The 18,919-nt window shown below is 37.4% G+C and overlaps 1 protein-coding gene across 16 annotated transcripts in view; it reads right to left on the bottom strand.

Annotated features, from left to right (window-relative positions):
* Positions 1-18,919, bottom strand: part of EPB41 (erythrocyte membrane protein band 4.1) — a 223,031-nt gene that overhangs the window by 119,164 nt on the left and 84,948 nt on the right. For 15 of the 16 annotated variants that reach the window (XM_049878504.1, XM_049878503.1, XM_049878501.1 and 12 more), the window contains one exon: positions 2,402-2,879. In XM_049878504.1, the coding sequence (XP_049734461.1) occupies positions 2,402-2,872 (471 nt within the window). In that variant the 5' untranslated portion in view covers positions 2,873-2,879. Of the gene's footprint in view, positions 1-2,401; positions 2,880-18,919 lie in introns of those variants that run through there. The other variant, XM_049878508.1, reaches the window with a different exon arrangement.

The raw sequence follows: 18,919 nt of genomic DNA, 5'->3' as shown, positions 1-18,919 counted from the left end.
TAGCTACCATTACTGAGTATTTTGATCAAAGATTCCATAGAGAAATCCTGATCAAAAAGGGGGAAATGTAGAACAGAATTTCAAATTCGCATGGACTCCAGACTTTCTGGAGCCATGCATGGTGGATGATCCCCTGAAACTACTGCCATGAGATCATCTTTAAACCTTAAAAAAAAAATCCCCTAAATCATCTTAAAACTGAACAATAGTTTAGCGTAACTAGTAAAAACATCTGTCTTGAGCACTATTTTTTTTTTTTTTAAAGACTACCTATATGGGATCAAATTGACAACAGCAACTTAAAAGATTAGATAGGAACCTTAAGGGGCACTGAGTTTATGTTAATGAGGGAGGGACAACTCAGAAAATGTGGGTGAGAATGGTTGCACAACTTGACAAATTAATCAATGTCACTAAATTGTACATGTAGAAACGGTGTATGTTTTGCTGTGTATACTCTCAACAACAACAACATAAACAAATAAAATTTTGGGAAAAGAAATTCTGTGGAGATCTGGACAGGAAAATTAGAAAAAATAATTTAAAAAACCCATTGCCATCGAGTTCAATTCCAACTCACAGCGACCGCATAGGACAGAGTAAAACTGCCCCATACAGTTTCCAAGGAGCAGCTGATGGATTCGAACTACCAATCTTTTGGTTAGTAATTAAGAGTTTAACCACTGAGCCATCAGGGCTCCCTTGATAGGAAAGGTCTACTTAAATGAAAATTTACTACACATATAGAAATATTGGTTATGCAAATAAATTTTAATACACAAAATTCTGACAGGACTTATATTGATGTATAATAACCATATAAATTGTTTGATTGTAAATAAATACTAGCTTCCAAAGGATTTGAAATAGTTCACTCCTTTAAACAACACCTTCTTGAAATTTTATTAACATCAACTGATTTTGTTTCTTTTTCTTCATACATAGACAAACACCTCCATACAATTTACCTTCATTCTGAATTAAGAAAGTCTCAGTGAATGAGATTTTAGTTAACTCCAAAGTTAAGTTTGTACAGATCATCTGCTTCAATGTCAGTACAAATGTTATTATCTTTAGACATTATTTTGATTTTTTATTAAAACGGTAACTAAAACAAGACATGGATTTTTCACTACATAAGGTGGGGGGAGGTGGCAGGAAGAGGGTGGGACAGGTAAACACCTTTAGAAAGTACCAGGCTTCCTGAGAGAAAATATAATTTAACTCTTTTGGTATTCCTAAAACTAATTTAAATTAATGGTATTACTATATGGAGGGTTTCTTTGCCTTTACTGTGAAACTGTTCATGTTTACTGACTGGGTAAATGGTAATAGTTAACACTGATTGAGCACTTACTATATGCCAGTTGATGTCTTAAGAGCTTTACACATTTATCTCCTTTCACCTTCAGGACAGCCAAAAGAGGTAGATATTATACAGGGGAGCAAACGATAAAGAAAAGGTGTCACTTTGTCATGATTTGAATTCAGAAAAGTGTGGTCCCACAGCCTGTATTCTGTATCATAAATCTTGTTTTGAACAATTTTTCTAATAGCAAGTGCATACTTTTAATATGCAATATTTCTAAAATTACATGTAATATTTCCAGAAAATTCTAATTTTATACCTCTAACAGAAAAATACAAAATTTATATTTTTAACAATGAAGATAATGTTCACATTATTAGAAAAGGAAAGCCTTTGAAAATAGTTCTTAACTTGTAGGTATTAAGGCTGAAAACAAATGGAATCCCTACAAACTAGTTTGTGTTATAGTATTAATACGGTCCCATGTTTTTAGGGCAAATGAACAAATTCACAATCCATGTTCAGTTTAACTACACTATGACAGAATTAAGGCCCCAAACTACTATATATTACAAAAGTGATAGAAAAAGCTAAACTTCCTTATCTGTATCTTACACTCTGTGGTAATATGATGTAGTTGGAGAAGATAAAAATAAGCCAGACATAGCCCTGGAAGGCACGAATCCATCAAATGGGCTTCAAGAAGATCTCCATAAAAGGACTGTGTTTGCTAATAAACTATCCCACTTCTAATAATTCTACCAAAATGAACTGTACACCACCTCACTTCTTTTCCTCCTCTCATTAAAAAGTTTGGACTTATGACATTATTAAAACAAAATGATATAGAGTCTGAATAAAATCATTAAACACTTTTTTTCTTTAATTTATAGAGTATAAGCATCTTTTTAAAAATCAAGATTCCACAGTCTAATTAATTTCTTTAGAGCAGAAACACCAAAGCTTCATGTTACTTTCTAAATGCCTAGGTCAACTGGCTAATAAGAAATAAACCAAATATTCTTAAATGAAAAATAACGCATATAATCTACCTTCATCATATCCACCTCTCACCCATCCATACATCCTTACCTGGGTTTCTGCACTGCTTAATGAATGAAGATCCAAGGATGGGTCTGTTTTGAGTTCAGGTTCAGGAGCTGCAATTGGGGCCTTTAAGATGATCTCGTCATCAAGACTGGCCCCAAATTCTATCTCTTTCTGTCCTCCTTCACTTTTCTCTTTAGCTGACTCTATTTCCTTGCCTTCTTCCTCAGAGACCTGAGATTTGGGCCTCTTGAGAAATGAGGAGAACAGCCGTGAGAAGCCCCTGCTTTCTGATGTTCGATCGTTGTTCTTGGTCAAGTCTTCATGTGTTGGAGTGTGTCCATTAGATGTTTTCAGCTTCTGCTCACACTGATTATCTCCCTCAGCTGCTGTTTGAGAAGCCTCCTCCAGCTGAGTTTCTTGTTGGCCTGAGTTTGTGGCTCCCTCACCTTCTTCCTTCTGTTGTTGGTGCTGTGAATTTTCAGCCTCAGCCACTAAACTCTTCTCTGTTGTCATGATGTTGCTATTAAAAAGAAGACATAGAAAGGGGGCTCTTATAAGCAAAACGCATCACTGTAGGACAAACCCTAAATTAGATCAAGTGTGCCAAAATTAATATATTTAGGTATTTGTTTAATCACCAGCAAGCAGTGCCATAGTCCATTAAACATGAGAATTTCCATTAAAGTACAAAAATATCTTACCTATACATCCTGAATAAATTATTAATGCCTTGAATCACTAAAGATATGCATGTAGAGAGATTACCTTAAAATAGTACCCACTAAAGCCACCCTAGTGAAATGTATCATATTTTAAAGTCAATGCTCTGAATTGTATATAGAAAACAGTTATAGCCTTCCTAAAAAAAAAATCTTATTTGTATACTGTCCTTTGAGGGTATCAGTCTGAAGGTGCAAGGAATTATTCTCTGGAAAGTTCTCTGCACCCCAAGAAATGATGAGACTAAATAGTTCCCCAATCCCAAATTCTCATAAAAAGACCAGACTTAATGGTCTGACTGAGACTAGAAGGGTCCCAGAGGTCATGGTCCCCAGACCTTCTGTTAGCCCAAGACAGGAACCATTCCCAAAGCCAACTCTTCAGACAGGGATTGGACAGGACTATGGGATAGAACAATCTTCTTGGATCAAGTAGACACATGAGACTATGTTTTACATCTCCTGTCTGGAAGGGAGATGAGAAGGCAGAGGGGGCCAGAAGCTGGCCGAATGGATACAAAAATACAGAGTGAGGGGGAGGAGTGTGCAGTCTCATTAGGGGGAGAGCAATCAGGAGTATATAGCAAGGTGTATATAAGTTTTTGTATGAGAGACTGACTTGGTTTGTAAACTTTCACTTAAAGCTCAATAAAAATTAAAAAAAAAAAAATAGTTCCCCAACTCTTTGTTCTCTTTCTTTATATTTCTTAGAAGGCATAGACTTCTCTATTAGAAACAGAAGACACAGAATTCTCATCATTTGTTATCAGACTTGACAACAACAAAGGCAAATATATGGTTAAAACAATCACAAAAAATTTATTTGGGTTTTCGTGTTCATAATATCAAACTACAGTCTCTTTCAGAGTATCCAATTTTAACTTCTTTAAGATCCTTTTTTCTTCTGACAAATATGATTTTGAAAGCTCAGCATTTTTAAGAGTGGGAAGTAAAACTATCACAAATATATCCCAGAAAAGAAAAATTCAAAAGGCAAACATTGATTTACTTGCAAGAGAGAAGGAAGGGCTATGATAAAAAAAACTCACATATTTCAAACTTGTTGGTTTCTAGTCTCTTGGATTTCAGAATCCCAGGATGATTAGTCAACGTTACAATGCTAGTTAAAGAGCATTGTCACACTTAGTTTACTAACGCATAACCAACACACAAGGGGACTTCGTGAGACACCAGGCAATGAGGATGCCCACTGACGTGCTTACACTTAGATTCACTACTATACCTAACCTAAAAGTGCTCCCTGCTCATCAGCTTGGATGCCACCTCCTTAGAGAGGCCTACCCACACCCTATCTTGGCTCTCATTCCCCCAGATACCCTCACAACACTACTGCATTTATCATTATCTGCAATTATCTTATTTGTTTACTGATTTATTGTCCTGCTTCCCCTTGTACCCCCAACTCCCTGCCCAGCTAAAATATAAGTTTTGTGAGGACAGAGACCTTGTCTGTCTTTTTTTTATCACTGTATACCCAATGCCTAGAATAGTACCTGGCACATAATAGGTGTTGATAAAAGTTTGTTGAATGAATTAACTTCAACTGAATATATCTGCCAAACATAAACTGCAAAGGTGTTTTTTAAATAATTTATTCAAGTAAATTTACATCAAATGCATAATATTCACTTGTTCACTCACTCAACAAAAAATACCAATTAACTACCCAGTACAGATTCTGTGCTAAGTACTAGGTATACTTCAGTAAATAAAACAAAACAAAGTCTATGTTGTCATGGAGTTTACATTTTTGATTTGACTTTAATCAGTATAATGAAGGAAAAACTCAAGAGAAACCTTATTTGAAATATGAGCTAAATCTAAAAAATTATGTATAAATGGAGCAAAGAAGTGAAAAGAAAAGAAAGCTAACAAATATTTGTTTAGAGAAGTACATTTTCTAGCCTCTTTGCTAAGTCATCAAAATTTTTCTAAGCCAATAAAATTTGTAATCCAGCCTTCATAAACACTACGCAAACCATTTATCAACTCATATACATTTTTTAAGGTTATCCCTGAGTAAGGCACACTTATACTTGAATAAAGGAAATAAAATTGTCTTCAATTTCTCTTTATATTAGGAGTAATATCCGAATTATTTTTCTTTAATTCCAAAAGTAATCAAACTTGACCCAGAAAAAAAAAATCTGAATTACAAACTACCAGTTATTCTAAAAGAATAATGACTTGAGAGCATCATTTTAGTTCATATTTCCTTTGTAAAAATAAACAAAGGACATGCTAAGGATTTAGTACTATTTTCCATGGATTCTAGATATGGCTTCATCATTCATCTGATTGAAAAAGAAAGGAAGCCATTTCTATATTGAAATTTTTCTACACAACAGACTTTACACCAAGATTTCTCATAAAGATCTACAAAAAATTACAAACCTCTTGTGCAAGTTCTAGCAGATATGAAAATCACTGAAACTCTATTCCCAACAGTCTTTTACTTGTATCTTTCAGAAAACAGAGTAATTATTTTTGTATTTTACAATTTTTTCCTTAGAGTTTTAAAAATAGAAAATATCTTCTAAGGATATTCCTAGAATTGCTTTTACACAAAAGAGTATCTTATCTTTAAGACAGCAATTGAATGAGTATAAGTACCCCTTGGTTGTTACAAAAAAAAAAAAAAAAAACAGATGGTAACAATCCATGTGCTATATGTGTGCTTGTTAAACAGAGAGAAGCCAAGCAGCAAAACAGGATAAACGTTCTACAAACAGGACTTTCCTATGTAAATGATACTACTTTCATTCTGGATACAAAATCCAAAAGGAAGTATCTATTTACCTAATGTCAGAAAGAGGTCTTTTGATTTAAAAACAACAACAACAGCACAGTGCTGAAGTCAAAGTGATGAGTTCCTGTTCCATCTCAATCTTAACCCTTCAAGCCCTAGAAACTGTACCTCATCTGGTATCAAAGATGCACTTGTTTTAATAATGTACATTTGGTTGACTTCAGGCAAATCAGATCTTTAAAAAACCTGATAGTGAACAGACTATAACTATTGGACAGTTATCTTCCATCTTTTTTGTATCTAACATTAGTATAATGAGTGCTTCATTAATATTTCTTAGGTGGAAAACTGTGTAAAACTACTACTGTTTGGTACCACAAAGAAAATTAACCTTATGATCTCTGTTTGGGGATGAAGTTTAATTATTGGTCATGCTCTTCAAATTAGCTTAATGAATATTTATCAATGTTTACTGGGTGCTAACCATACATAAGGTTTTGGCTCAGCTTCCTGAAAAGGACCAAAAAAGAATATAATACACAGTTCTTCAGGAGATAAGACATAGACACAAATAACTAAAACACAAGGCAGGACATGACAAGACCTCATAAGTGGTACTAAGCATTACATAACTATAAAGTGAGAACCTTCAACTAAAATGATCAGGAAAGCCGACACGAAAAAGGTGTTTTAAGCTTACTGTTAATTATTTAATTTTAGTGTGGCAAAACATATGTAACAAAAAAATTACCATGGTAACCATTTTTAAGTGTAAAATTCAGTAACGTTAATTACATTCACTATGTTGTGCAATCGTCATCACTATTTCCAAAAGTTTTTCAATACTCCAAAGAGAAACTTAGTACTCCATAAGCAATAACTCCCCATTCCGTCCTTCCCCTACCCCGTTAACCACTAATAAACTTTTGTCTCTATGAATTTGCCTATTCTAGATATTTCATATGAGTGCGATTATAAAATATTCATCTTTTTGTTGTTCTTGTTGTTAGGTTCCAACCCATAGTGACCCTACATAAAACAGAACGAAACAGTCCCAGTCCTGGGCTATTCTCACAATCGTTGCTATGCTTGAGCCCATTGTTGCAGGCACTGTGTCAATCCTTTTGTATTTGACTTATTTCACTCAGCATAATGCCTTCATGGTTCATCCATGTTGTAGCATGTATCAGAATTCCCTTTCTCTTTATGACTGAACATATTCCATTGTATGTCGGCACCACATTTTGTCTAACCACTCATCTGTTGATGGACACTTTCATGATGCTTACACTTTTGGGTATTGTGAAAAGTGATGCAATGAACATTGGTGTACAAGTAGTTTTTAAGTTATGCTTTGAAAGATGAGTATAAGATGTTAATAGAAAGGGATTTGAAGGCCAAAGGGAAAACAGAAGGAACTCCAGGCAGGGGAACTGGCATTCGTAAGAATATTCTAGTTCTTCAGGGACTGGCAAGTAGTCCAAACTGGTTGGAGAACAGGGTTACAATATGGAAGTAGGAGGATATAAGGTTAGCATAGATTATCATTTAAAATCAGATCCTAAGTGAAATAATAATAACAGCAGCTACTGTTTATTGAAACTCATTGCTGTGGAGTCAATTCCTACTCATAACGACCCTACTGAGTACCTACAAAATGCCACACATTATTCTACATGCTTTATCATGTTATGCCATGGATTGAATTGTGTTCCCCCACCTCCCTGCCAAAATGTGTGTATCAACTTGGTTAGGCCATGTGTGGTTGTCGTCCATTTTGTGATCTTAATTTTATGTTAAGAGGATTAGGGTGGGATTGTAACCCCACTCTTACTCAAGCTACCTCCCTGATCGATCGAAGGTAAAGGGAGTTTCCCTGGGGTGTGGCCTGCACTACGGTTTTATCTCGCAAGAGATAAAAGGAAAGAGAAGCAAGCAGAGAGTTGGGGGCCTCATATTACCAAGAAAGCGGCATCAGGAGCAGAGTGCGTCCTTTGGACATGGGGTCCCTGCACCTGACAAGCTTCTCAACCAGGAGAAGACTGGGGACAAGGATCTTCCTCAAGAGCCGACAGAGAAAGACTTCCCCTGGAGCTGACGCCCTGAATTTGGACTTGTAACGTACTAGACTGTGAGAAAATAAATTTCTGTTTGTTAAAGCCATCCACTTGCGGTATCTGTTACAGCAGCACTAGACGACTAAGACATCTTACAACCATTCTATGAGGTAGATATTCTCATTTTCCAGATAAATAGGCTTTGGGAGGTTAAAAAACTTGCCTCAGATCACAGAGCTAAGCCATGGTTTGATCAAACTATTAATGTACTGCAGAGTGGTAATGCTATCATAAATAGGCTAGTATCTATCTCTGTATTTTAATTACCTCAGATGCTTCTACCCTACTGTTCTCTGCTGAAGAAACTACTATCTGTTCAGAATTTATGGATAGGCTATTCGATCTGGTCAGGACCACCTCTCTTCTCACTGGTTTTAAGTTCCCCGTGTGTCTTAGTTATCTAGTGCTGCTATATAACAGAAATACCACAAGTGGATGGCTTTAACAAACAGAAATTTATTTTCTCAGCTCGTTGTTGTTTGGTGCCATCGAGTCTGTTCCGACTCAGAGCAACTGTATGCACGACAGAACGAAACAATGCTCAGTCCTGTGCCATCCTCACATTGTTATGTTTGATCCCATTGTTGCAGCCACTGTGTCAATCCATCTCATTGATGGTCTTCCTCTTTTTCACTGATCCTCTATTTTACCAAGCATGATGTCCTTCTCCAGGGACTGATCCCTCCTAATAACATGTCCAAAGTATGTGAAATGGAGTCTTGCTTCTAAGAAGCATTCTGGTTATACTTCTTCCAAGACAGATTTGTTCATCCTTTTGGCAGTCTGTGGTATGCTCAATATTCTTCACCAACACCACAATTCAAAGGTATCAATTCTTCTTCGGTCTTTTCTCAGTTTAGATGGCCAGAAGTGCAAATTCAGGGTGCTGGCTCTAGGGAATTTTTGGTCCCCCAAAATTCATGTCCTTCTTACATGCAAAACATATTCACCCCATCACATTTATCCCAAGAGCTCCAAATCAACTCCAAGTCCAAGATCTCTTCTGGATCATCTAAATCAAACATGGAGGAGACTTCAGGCATATTCCATCCTGGGGCAAAATTCTTCTTCATCTGTGAACCTGTGAAGTCTAGAATACGAGCTATCTGATTCCAAAGTACAATGGCAGAACAGGCACAAGGTAGATATTTTCATCACAAATGGGAGAAAATGGAGGGAAAGAAAGGGATAACAGGCACCAGGCAAGTCCAAAACCCAGCAGAACAAATTACATTAGCTCTCAAGGCTTGAAAATAATCCTCTGTTCTCTGAGACCATCTGGACAATGGTCCTGCCTTCCAGACTCTGGGTGTTAGCCACACCCTCTGGATTCTGGGTGGAGGCCCCTTAGCCCTGGGTTTCAGCTCTGCCTTCTAGGCCCACTGGGACAGCAACTCTGTTACCTTGGCTTTGGGCAGCCCCATTCTCCTAGTACATCTGAGTAGCAACCCCACCCCCTCATCCCTGGCAGGCCTCATTCTTCTGCCCCTTGGGCAGCACAGCCCCACCCCCTCAGCTTTGGATAGTGAGCCCATTCCCCTGGCACACCTTAACGGCAGCCCCACACTCCAGAACCAAGCTGATGGAGATCCAACTTTTTGAAACCTATGAGGCTGTGGCCCCACCCTTTGAGATCCAGGACACTGTGGCCCCACCCTTTGAAACCAAGAAGGCCCTGCTTCCTGTGGTCCTTCCAGCAGTTCTGTTGATCTCTCAGCTGCTCCAAGGATCCTTTTCTTTTCTCGGAAGACAACAGATGTAGCTCCTTTGGTCTGTTTCCTGCCTATAGAATTCCAAGAGACAGGCAGCATTCTTCCCTTTTGTTCTTTCTCTGTGTCTTTCAATCTAAGCTGATGGGTTTTCTGCTGTGTTAGTTGGTTAGATTCATTAGTCACAGGCTTAATCTCTTTAATGAAAAATTGTGTAGCCACATCCTTGGTGAAAATTCTAGGACACATGAACAAGAGAATTTTCCAAATCTTTAAGTTTTGCTTTCCTTTTGCATAGTTCATTTTTTAAGTCCATCTCTTTCCTCTTGGATTTTACTGTATGTGGTAAGGAGAAACCACACAGACCCTTTAAGATCTTGCTTAGAAATCTCACCAGCCAGATATCCAAGTTCATCACTTACAAGTTCTACCTTCCACCAAACATTTGAACATAATTCAGAAAAATTCTTCCCCGTTGCATAAAAAAGCATTGCCCTTCCTCCATTGTACAACCATGTATTCATCATTTTCTTTTAAAGCCTCATCAGAAGCACATATAATATCCATATTTCTAGCAACATTCTGTTGCTGGTGCCATATATATTCTCTAGGATGGTAGAGACTTTCTCTATAGCTCTCCTCACTTCCATCTGAGCCTTCACGAGAACTGCCTTTGACATCCATAATTCTACCAACAGTCTCTTCAAAACAATAGCTTTTTACTATTAAGCACTTTAAAAATCTTCCAACCTCTGTCGATTACCCAATTCCAAAACCGTTTCCACATTTTACGTATATGTTAGAACAGTACCCCACTCCTCCGGTACCAAATTCTTAGTTATCTAGTGCTGCTATAACAGAAATGCCACAAGTGGGTGACTTTAACAATTAATTTTCTCACAGTTTAGGAGGCTAAAAGTCCAAATTCAGGGTGCCAGCTCTAGGGGAAGGTTTTGTCTCTTGGTCAAGCTCTGGATGAAGGTCCTTGTCTCTTCTGAGCTTCTGCTCCTAGGCAAACTTCATGTGGCTTTCCCTCTTTCTGTTTCTCTCTGGCTTGCTTGTTTAATCACTTTTACATCTCAAAAGAGGCTGAATCAAGACACACCATATACTAATCCTGTCTCATTAACATAAGAAAGACAGCCCATTCCCAAATGGGATTATAATCACAACATCCCATTGCCATCAAGTCGATTCCAACTCACAGAAGTTATGATTTACAACACATACTTTTGGGGGACACAGTTCAGTCCATAACACCACCCATATACATATTTTTATTTCCTTAAAGTATATGTAAAGATGGAATGGGAGACAAGGGAGAGACAGAAAAAGAACACTGATCATGAAGAGCCTTGAATATCATGCTAAATAGTTTAGAGTTTATCCTGAAAGCAGTGAAGAGTCATTGAAAGTTTTTAAACAGTTAAGTGGATAAAGAGGCAGGAGAGACTAGAGGCAAAGATTAAACAAATGATTGGGTAAAGTCAGGTTATCAGTGTATATTCACAATGGGAATCCCTAAGGAAGCTGAAACCAACACTGGGCAAAGAAACTTGAAACGCCTTGCAACCAAGCCTCAAGAACTATTGCCATCCTTAGTTTCTCTAATATGTTTCTCATGAACCTATGCAGTTTCAAGTCTAAGCCTAAAGGCCCACTCCATGGCCCACTCTGATAAATGGCCTAAGAAAAGACATAGAAATACAAAAGAGTAGGTAAAAAAGATGGCTATCTCACTGGTATCTCAATACGACATGTCTAAAATTAAACTCTTAATTCTCTGTTTTCCCCATTTCTATAAATAAAAAAAAATAAAATTTAATTTTTTTTGATAAATAGCTTATCACACCAGTCCAGTAGCTAAACCAGAAACGTACCCATCATCCTTGTCACAGTCTTCTCCATTTTGCTTTCCAATCAAATCCATCTGTTAGTCTTATAAAGTCTACTTCCAAAATATATTTTTAATCACCGTCCACTTTTCACCATCTCCACTGCTACCACATTTCAGCAAGCCTTCTCACCTGAACTACAGGTCCTTGAATAATCTGGCTTTTGCCTACTTCATCAACTTCACCTTGTTCCACTTTCCTCCTAGCCTCTATAGTCTAGTCATCCTAGCCAAGTGCTTTCCCGACTTAAAACGTTTGTGCCTGCCATTTCCTTAAACTGCAATGCACCCTACCCCCTGCAAGTGTGGTTTCTTTTTATCCTTCAAGCTTCAGTTTGAATAATACCTCCTCAGAAAGACCTTCCTTGACTACTTTAATATTTATGTAAATCTCCCCACTAATAAGCCCCTTCCCCAGTACTCTATCCCAGAACCTATTTATTTCCCTCATAGAACTTCTCTCAATGTATATGGACATACCTACTTGTTGTTTACCTGTTTAATGCCTGTCCTCCCCACCCACCACCATCACTACACTGTGATACCCATGACAGATGGGCTGTTTTGCCTTCCACAGTATACCTAAAAAAAAAAAAATTACCTAGCATATAACCCAGGGAGTCCCTGGGTAATGCAAACAGTTAATGTACTTGGCTACTAACTGAAAGGATGGAGGTTTGAGTCCACCTAGAGGTGCCTTGGAAGAAAGGCTGGTGACCTACTTCTGAAAAACCAGCCACTGAAAACCCTTACCAGCCACTGAAAACCCTTACCAGCCACTGAAAACCCTTACCAGCCACTGAAAACCCTTTGGAGCTCAGTTCTACTTTGAGATACATGGGGTCACTATGAGTAGAATCAACTCAAAAGCAACTGGTTGGTTGGTTGGTTGGCTGGTAGCATAGTACCTGACACGTTGTAGATGCTCAATAAATATTTATCCCCCAAATTAATAAATATGAGGAAAAATTATATACTTAGGTTTAACAATATCAATTATACATATGCCGGATGGATGTTATCCAATTTGACAATAGTTCACAAGAAAGGTCTTAACTGAACATGCCCCAACAGATAAAATTCTAAAATAATTAACAATTTTAGGTGCATTTCATTCATATAACTGTTCAACATATATTTTCTAAGATATTACTATGATTTAGGCATTATGGTAAGTAGTGGGGCTATAATAGTGAGAAAGACAAACATAATACCTGACCTCTCACACTTTACTCTCCATACCGAAGATCATGGAAAGTAACAGTCTCTCAGTTCTCAGTATTTATAAACCCAAAACCAAATCCATTGCCGTCAAGTTGATTCCAATTCACTGACCCTACAGGACGCAGTAGAACTGTCCTATAGGGTTTCCAAGTTGCAGCTGGTGGATTCGAATTGCCAACCTTTGGGTTTGCAGCCCAGCTCTTAACCACTGTGCCACCAGGGCTCCTCAGTATTTATTGCACATCTTGAATCTTACATTCAGTTCTGGGCAGTTTATTTTAAAGCGACCAGTATTTATCCAAAACTGAGATAGAAAATAATGATGAGATTTGAAACCACATCATAAGACAAACAATTGAAAGATATTGGGGGTCATTGTAAGTCTGAATTAACTTGACAGCAACTAACAACAGCTTAGAAAAAGAGAACCAAAATCAGAGATATGACTGTTGCCCTCATAAATTTCAAGAGTTGCTGAATTCTATGTTATTCCTAAGGGCAGAACTCAGATTAGTCTGGGAAAATTACAGACACACTGTCATCTAAATAGAGTAAAAGGAAGAACTTTCTAATAATTAGAGATATCCAATAATGAAATGGGCTGCCTTAAGAACGTGCACTTATCATCACTGGAAATATTCACTCAGCAACTGAATGGCCATCTGTCATGGATGCCAAAGAAATGATTCTTCCATTAAGTGGGTCCTTACATTAACTGACCTCTAAGGTCTGGTCCAATGCTAAGATTCTACAAATAGGAAAGAAGATAAGGAAGAAGAAAGGTCATTGGGATAGTGATGCATTTGGATTATGGAAAAAAAAAAAAAAAAAAAGACTATATTTTGGGTGGGTTTTATATTATAAAGTCAGAAATACCATTTGGGTTAGAAGAGTAAGGAGAAAAAAAAAAACAGAAAAATAAAGAGTAAAAGGCCCCTTTGCTTCTCTAATCAGACAACAGAATCTAGCGGCATTCTTTCAGAAAGAAAGAAAAAAACGTCCAAGCGTTCCAGTTGCTAAAACACAGTTTGTTTCCCAATAAAAATCAATCCCCTCCAAACCACAGTAAAGTATCTGCTATGGGTTGAATTGTACTCCTCCCCCCTGCCGCCACTGCCCTAAAAGAAGTTATGCTGAAGTCCTAACCTCTTTACCTGTAAATATGACCATGTTTGGAAAGAGGGGGTTCTTTTGTTATGTTAATGAGGCCATGCCAGAGTAGCATACGTTCTAAACCTAATCATTTCTGAATGGTGTCTTATAAAAAGAGGAGAACAAATGCAGAGGCACGCACACAAACACCCACGTACACACCCACTGCCTTCAAGGGGGAGAGAAATGCCAGGTGAGGACCCATCTACAAGCAAAGGAATGCTGAGGAATGCCGGCAGACACCAAAAAGCAGGAATGAGGCCGACAGAAGGAATGGACAGGCTGAGACCCTGATTTGCCCTTTCAGCCTCCAGAACTGTGAGAAAATAAATTTCTGTTCTTTAAAGCTCATTTGTGGTATTTTCTGTTATAGTAGCACTAGTAAACTATTCAGTATCTTTCCTTTATAGCTCCATTTAAGTACAGTAATTAGCACGTCTAGAAAAACGGGATAACTACCTATTTGGTTTTCAGATGAAAATGATAAAGTATACAGCAGAGTTTCTTTGTGATTCTTCCTGAAATTACTTGGACCTTAAGCTACTTTTTATGTAGACTTGAAGAATACTTAACAATACTGAGTGAATCGAGAATGTCACTCAGCATGAACTTGCTGCTTTCAACAACTTGGTTTTTAATTTAAGTCATTTCTATGCCAATTAAAACCATCGAACCAACTTATTCAAAGATATTTTTAAATAAACAAATTCTTACTCATCTCTAAGAAGACCCAAAAAAAAAAAAAAATGCTCTTTACCTTTCTGTAGAATTCAAGCTTGCACTTAGAAGACGACTAGAGGTATTCTAAAACTACACCACCTAGGTCCTCCCAGAATACATTACCCTCATATTTACTAGGCATCGTCAAGGAAGATACGAAACCAAAAAAAATTCATTTCCATAGAACTGAGTTTTACTCCCTTTATGTATCAAACAAAATGTGTTATTTTTGCCATCCTGGGTAAAAATTTTTCTAAAATTGATTGCATGCTTCCTTGTTTCATTTTTAAGAAAATCTACAGAACATAATTAAATCTTCATTGATTTAGTCATCATTATGAACCTCAACTACTATGCAGCACTGATCTCCTCAAGGGTTACTGAGGTCTCTAAGGATGCTTAGCTCTGCCAAAAGGATACCTGAGCACTGTGTTTATTTATTTATTTTTGTATCTACATTTAATAGCTTTCTATTTCCTCATTTGCAGACTTAACATTTCTTATTGATGTCAAGGTGGCCTGCCAACAAGTAGCCCCCAACATCTCCTCTTCTAATCTGCTGTTTGCTAATCTACTACTGACTAGGAAACCAAATAGCCAAGTGTGCTAAAATTGTGTCTAAAGTAAGAGTGAGTGGGATAACTTCAAAACACTGATTTTATGAAATCTTCAACAGATGAATTTTATGAAATGTATTTTCATTCTTCAAATACCCACATAAGCCTACTTTGAGGATCCTTTTTTTTTTTTTATTACATTATGACTAGCAGAGGCTGTTAGATAAGTGACCTTCCAATAAATCAAACCAATATAACTACCATTCTCTTTCTTTACAAGCAGAGATCAAAAATCTTTAATGTTGTTATTTATATAAGGTGTTGTATCCATATAAACTCTCCTGGGAAACATAAAACAAAATATCAGTTTAACCTGAAAATGTATCAGCAAGGGAGGAGAATCACAGAGAAAATGCTTAAAGCATCAAAAATCTCAAGGTCAAACAAAACCTGAAAAAGTCTTAGCTACAAAGGGATTTTAGCTAGAACTATGGAATTTTTCTTACTCTTATTTTTATTTTATTATCTGTTATGGATTGAATTGTGTGCCCCCCCAAAATGTCTGTCAACTAGGCTAGGCCATGATTCCTAGTATGTGTGACTGTCCACCATTTTGTCATCTGATATGATTTTCCTATGTGTTGTAAATCCAACCTCTATGATGTTAATGAGGCAGGACTCACTCTACATGATTAAGCCGTATCTTTAGTCAATCTCTTTTGAGATATAAAAGAGAGAAGCCAGCCGAGAGACAGGGGGACCCCATTACTACCAAGCAAGAAGGCCCAGGAGCGGGTATCCTTCAGACCCAGGGTTCTTACGCTGAAAAGCTCCTAGACCAGGGGAAGACTGATGGCAAGGACCTTCCCCCAGAGCCAACAGACAGAAAGCCTTCCCCTGGAGCTGGCACCCTAACTTTGTACTTCTAGCCTCCTAGACTGTCAGAATAAATTTCTGTTTGCTAAATTCATTCACCTGTGGTATTTCTGTTATAGCAGCACTAGATAACCAAGCCATTATCCTAGAGTCCATTCAACCTAACAATGTTCATTGAACAATTTCTAAACTCAAGAAACTCCCTAATATTTATTACATTGGTAAATTTCACTTTAACCAGGAAACTACATTAAATTAACTGAATATCAAATGTCATCTGATTAGAGTACAGGTATGAATTAGAAACTTGCATTAGATCATGGTTTATTTTAGCAGATATTCTGGAGACTGGAATAAATGCAATGGTTGTCTCCCATCATTGTTAGATGTGAAAAATGCTACAAACTACTCAGTCAAATAGAAGACATAACACTTTCTTACATAGTTTTAACATCAGCACAAAGACAAAATTTAATAATGGCGGAGTATTTAAAATAATCCACTATTTGCTAAAAGTATTCAATAAAATTACTGACTAAGCTTGACGACAATTTCTTCTCTCAAAAAGGGAAGGGCTTTACTATTGCAGACTTAATTCTGAGCAATAAATAACTGATGGGTGACACGAATATAACAAGAACCTCGGCAGAAAATTACAATTTCACAAACTTTTTATACTGAGAAGAGAGGTAGGGCATAGTCAAATAAATAAGCTTACTATAAATAAATTTCAAAACATTTAAAGAAAAGTCAGACATGGACGCATAGTAAAGGATTCTACAAGAATATAGAACTCATAAGGATACGCAATTCTAGAATGTAAAGTTCATTCACTATATTTCACAGATACATAAGTACTGGGCTTTTCCTAGACCATGGGGGTACAGTAGTGACATTTTCTACATACAATCAGGGATTTTTAGAAAAGCATGAGAAAATTATTAAAGTCACAGTCATGAACAGCAGGGAAACTATGAGGACATATGTACAACAATGATGCTTTAAAACACATCATTGCAAAACTATTTGTTTTTTTTTCTGTTTGCAAAGAAATACCTACAAAAAAAATGACCAGAAGGCTAAGGCCCAGTAAAAGATGGAGCTAAAAAAAAAAAAAAAAAAAGGCTAAAAATGCCAAAAAAGAAAGAGAGAAGGCAAAGAAGACAGAAAGGAAGGTCAAACTCAGAATACAGCTTGGGAGGAAAATAGAATAGTGTTAACATGTGTCAAAGACAAAATTACCTGTGCTCTTTCAAACCAGATTATAATATAAAGAGGGATTTACAACCAAAGGTAGTTCAAGCTAGTATAAGTAACCTTATATCTTAAGATGTATTTAGTTCTCCAGTTCCAGAAAAATTGTAATTCAAAGGTCAGAAGCAACCTGCATGTTTGATCTCAGATTCACTAATATACCATGGTTCTTACCAAATTTTCACCTAGTATGATTAAATCATCAGGGAGCCCTAGGGGTGCAATGGTTAAGTGTTCAGTTGCTAACCAAAAGGTCAGCAGTTCAAACACACCAGCTGCTCCGTGGGAGAAAGATGTGGCAGTCTGCTTCCATAATGATTTACAGCCTTGGGAATGCTGTGGGGCAGTTCCACTCTGTCCTACAAGGTCACTATGAATAAGGATCAACTTGATGGCAATGGATTTTTTTTTTTAATGGTTAAATCATATTTCAAAAAGATCTCAAGCTGGAAAGATAGACCAAAACCAACAAGGTGGAATTTAAAAGAAATGTAAGCACCTTGCAGGATTGTTTGCTGGGTTTGAAGACTTAGGACCATAGTCTCGTGGGACAACTCAATCAATTGGCACAACATAGTCTACAAAATTTATGTTCTACATCCTAGTATGGCAAGTAGCATCTGGGGTCTTAAAAGCCTGTGAGTGGCCATCTAAGACACAACTCTTGGTCTCTACTAATCTGGAGCAAAAGAGAAAGAAGAAAACCAAAGGCTCAAAGAAGAAACTACTTTACAGTACTGACAGCCCACATGGACCACATCCTCATCTATCCTGAGACCAGAAGAACTAGATGGTGCCCAGCTACTACTACCAACCATTCTGTGATGGTTAAGATTGTATGTCAACTTGTCTGGGCCATCATTCTCAGCATTTTGGCAGTCACGTAATGTTGTGATCACTTTCCTGTTGAAATCTGGTATGTGATCACCCCCATGATGGGATCTACTGTGAGTAGCCAATCAGTTGAAAGGGAGTTTCCTTGAGCATGTGGCCTGCATCAAATATAAGGGGACATTCTGGCAAGGCTTGAGGGCTCTTTGTTTGTGCTGGATCCAGAAGCTGGCTCCTGTTCAACTGACCTCTGGTCCTTGGGATTTAAGCTATCAGATTACCTGCGGTCTTGCCTGCTGATCTTGGGATTCACTGATCTTCACAGCCTGTGAGCAAGAGCCCTGCTCTCTGACCTGCCAATCTCGGGTTTGCCAGCTCCTGTGGCTACTACATGAATAAGGAGAAGCCTCTATCCTGACCCAGGGACTTGGGACATTCCAACCTCTACAACTGTGTGAGCCATTTCCTTGATATAAATTTCTCTATATATGTACATTTACACACTTTACTGGTTTTGCTTCTCTAGAGAACCCAGCCTAAGACACGTTCTAACCAGGGGCACAATAGATGGTCCTAGATAGAATGGGAGAAAATTGTAGAATAAAACTCTAATTCTTATAGAAAAAATTTTTAAATAATAATAAAAAAAAAGCCAGACTTACCAGACCAGTAGAAACTAGAAGAGTCCCTGAGACTGTTGCTGAGATACCCTTTAAACTTTGAACGGAAACTACTCT

Source organism: Elephas maximus, chromosome 3 (assembly GCF_024166365.1).
Source record: "Elephas maximus indicus isolate mEleMax1 chromosome 3, mEleMax1 primary haplotype, whole genome shotgun sequence".
In the NCBI taxonomy this organism is placed as follows: domain Eukaryota; kingdom Metazoa; phylum Chordata; class Mammalia; order Proboscidea; family Elephantidae; genus Elephas; species Elephas maximus.
This window is presented reverse-complemented; position numbering and strand designations above follow the sequence as displayed.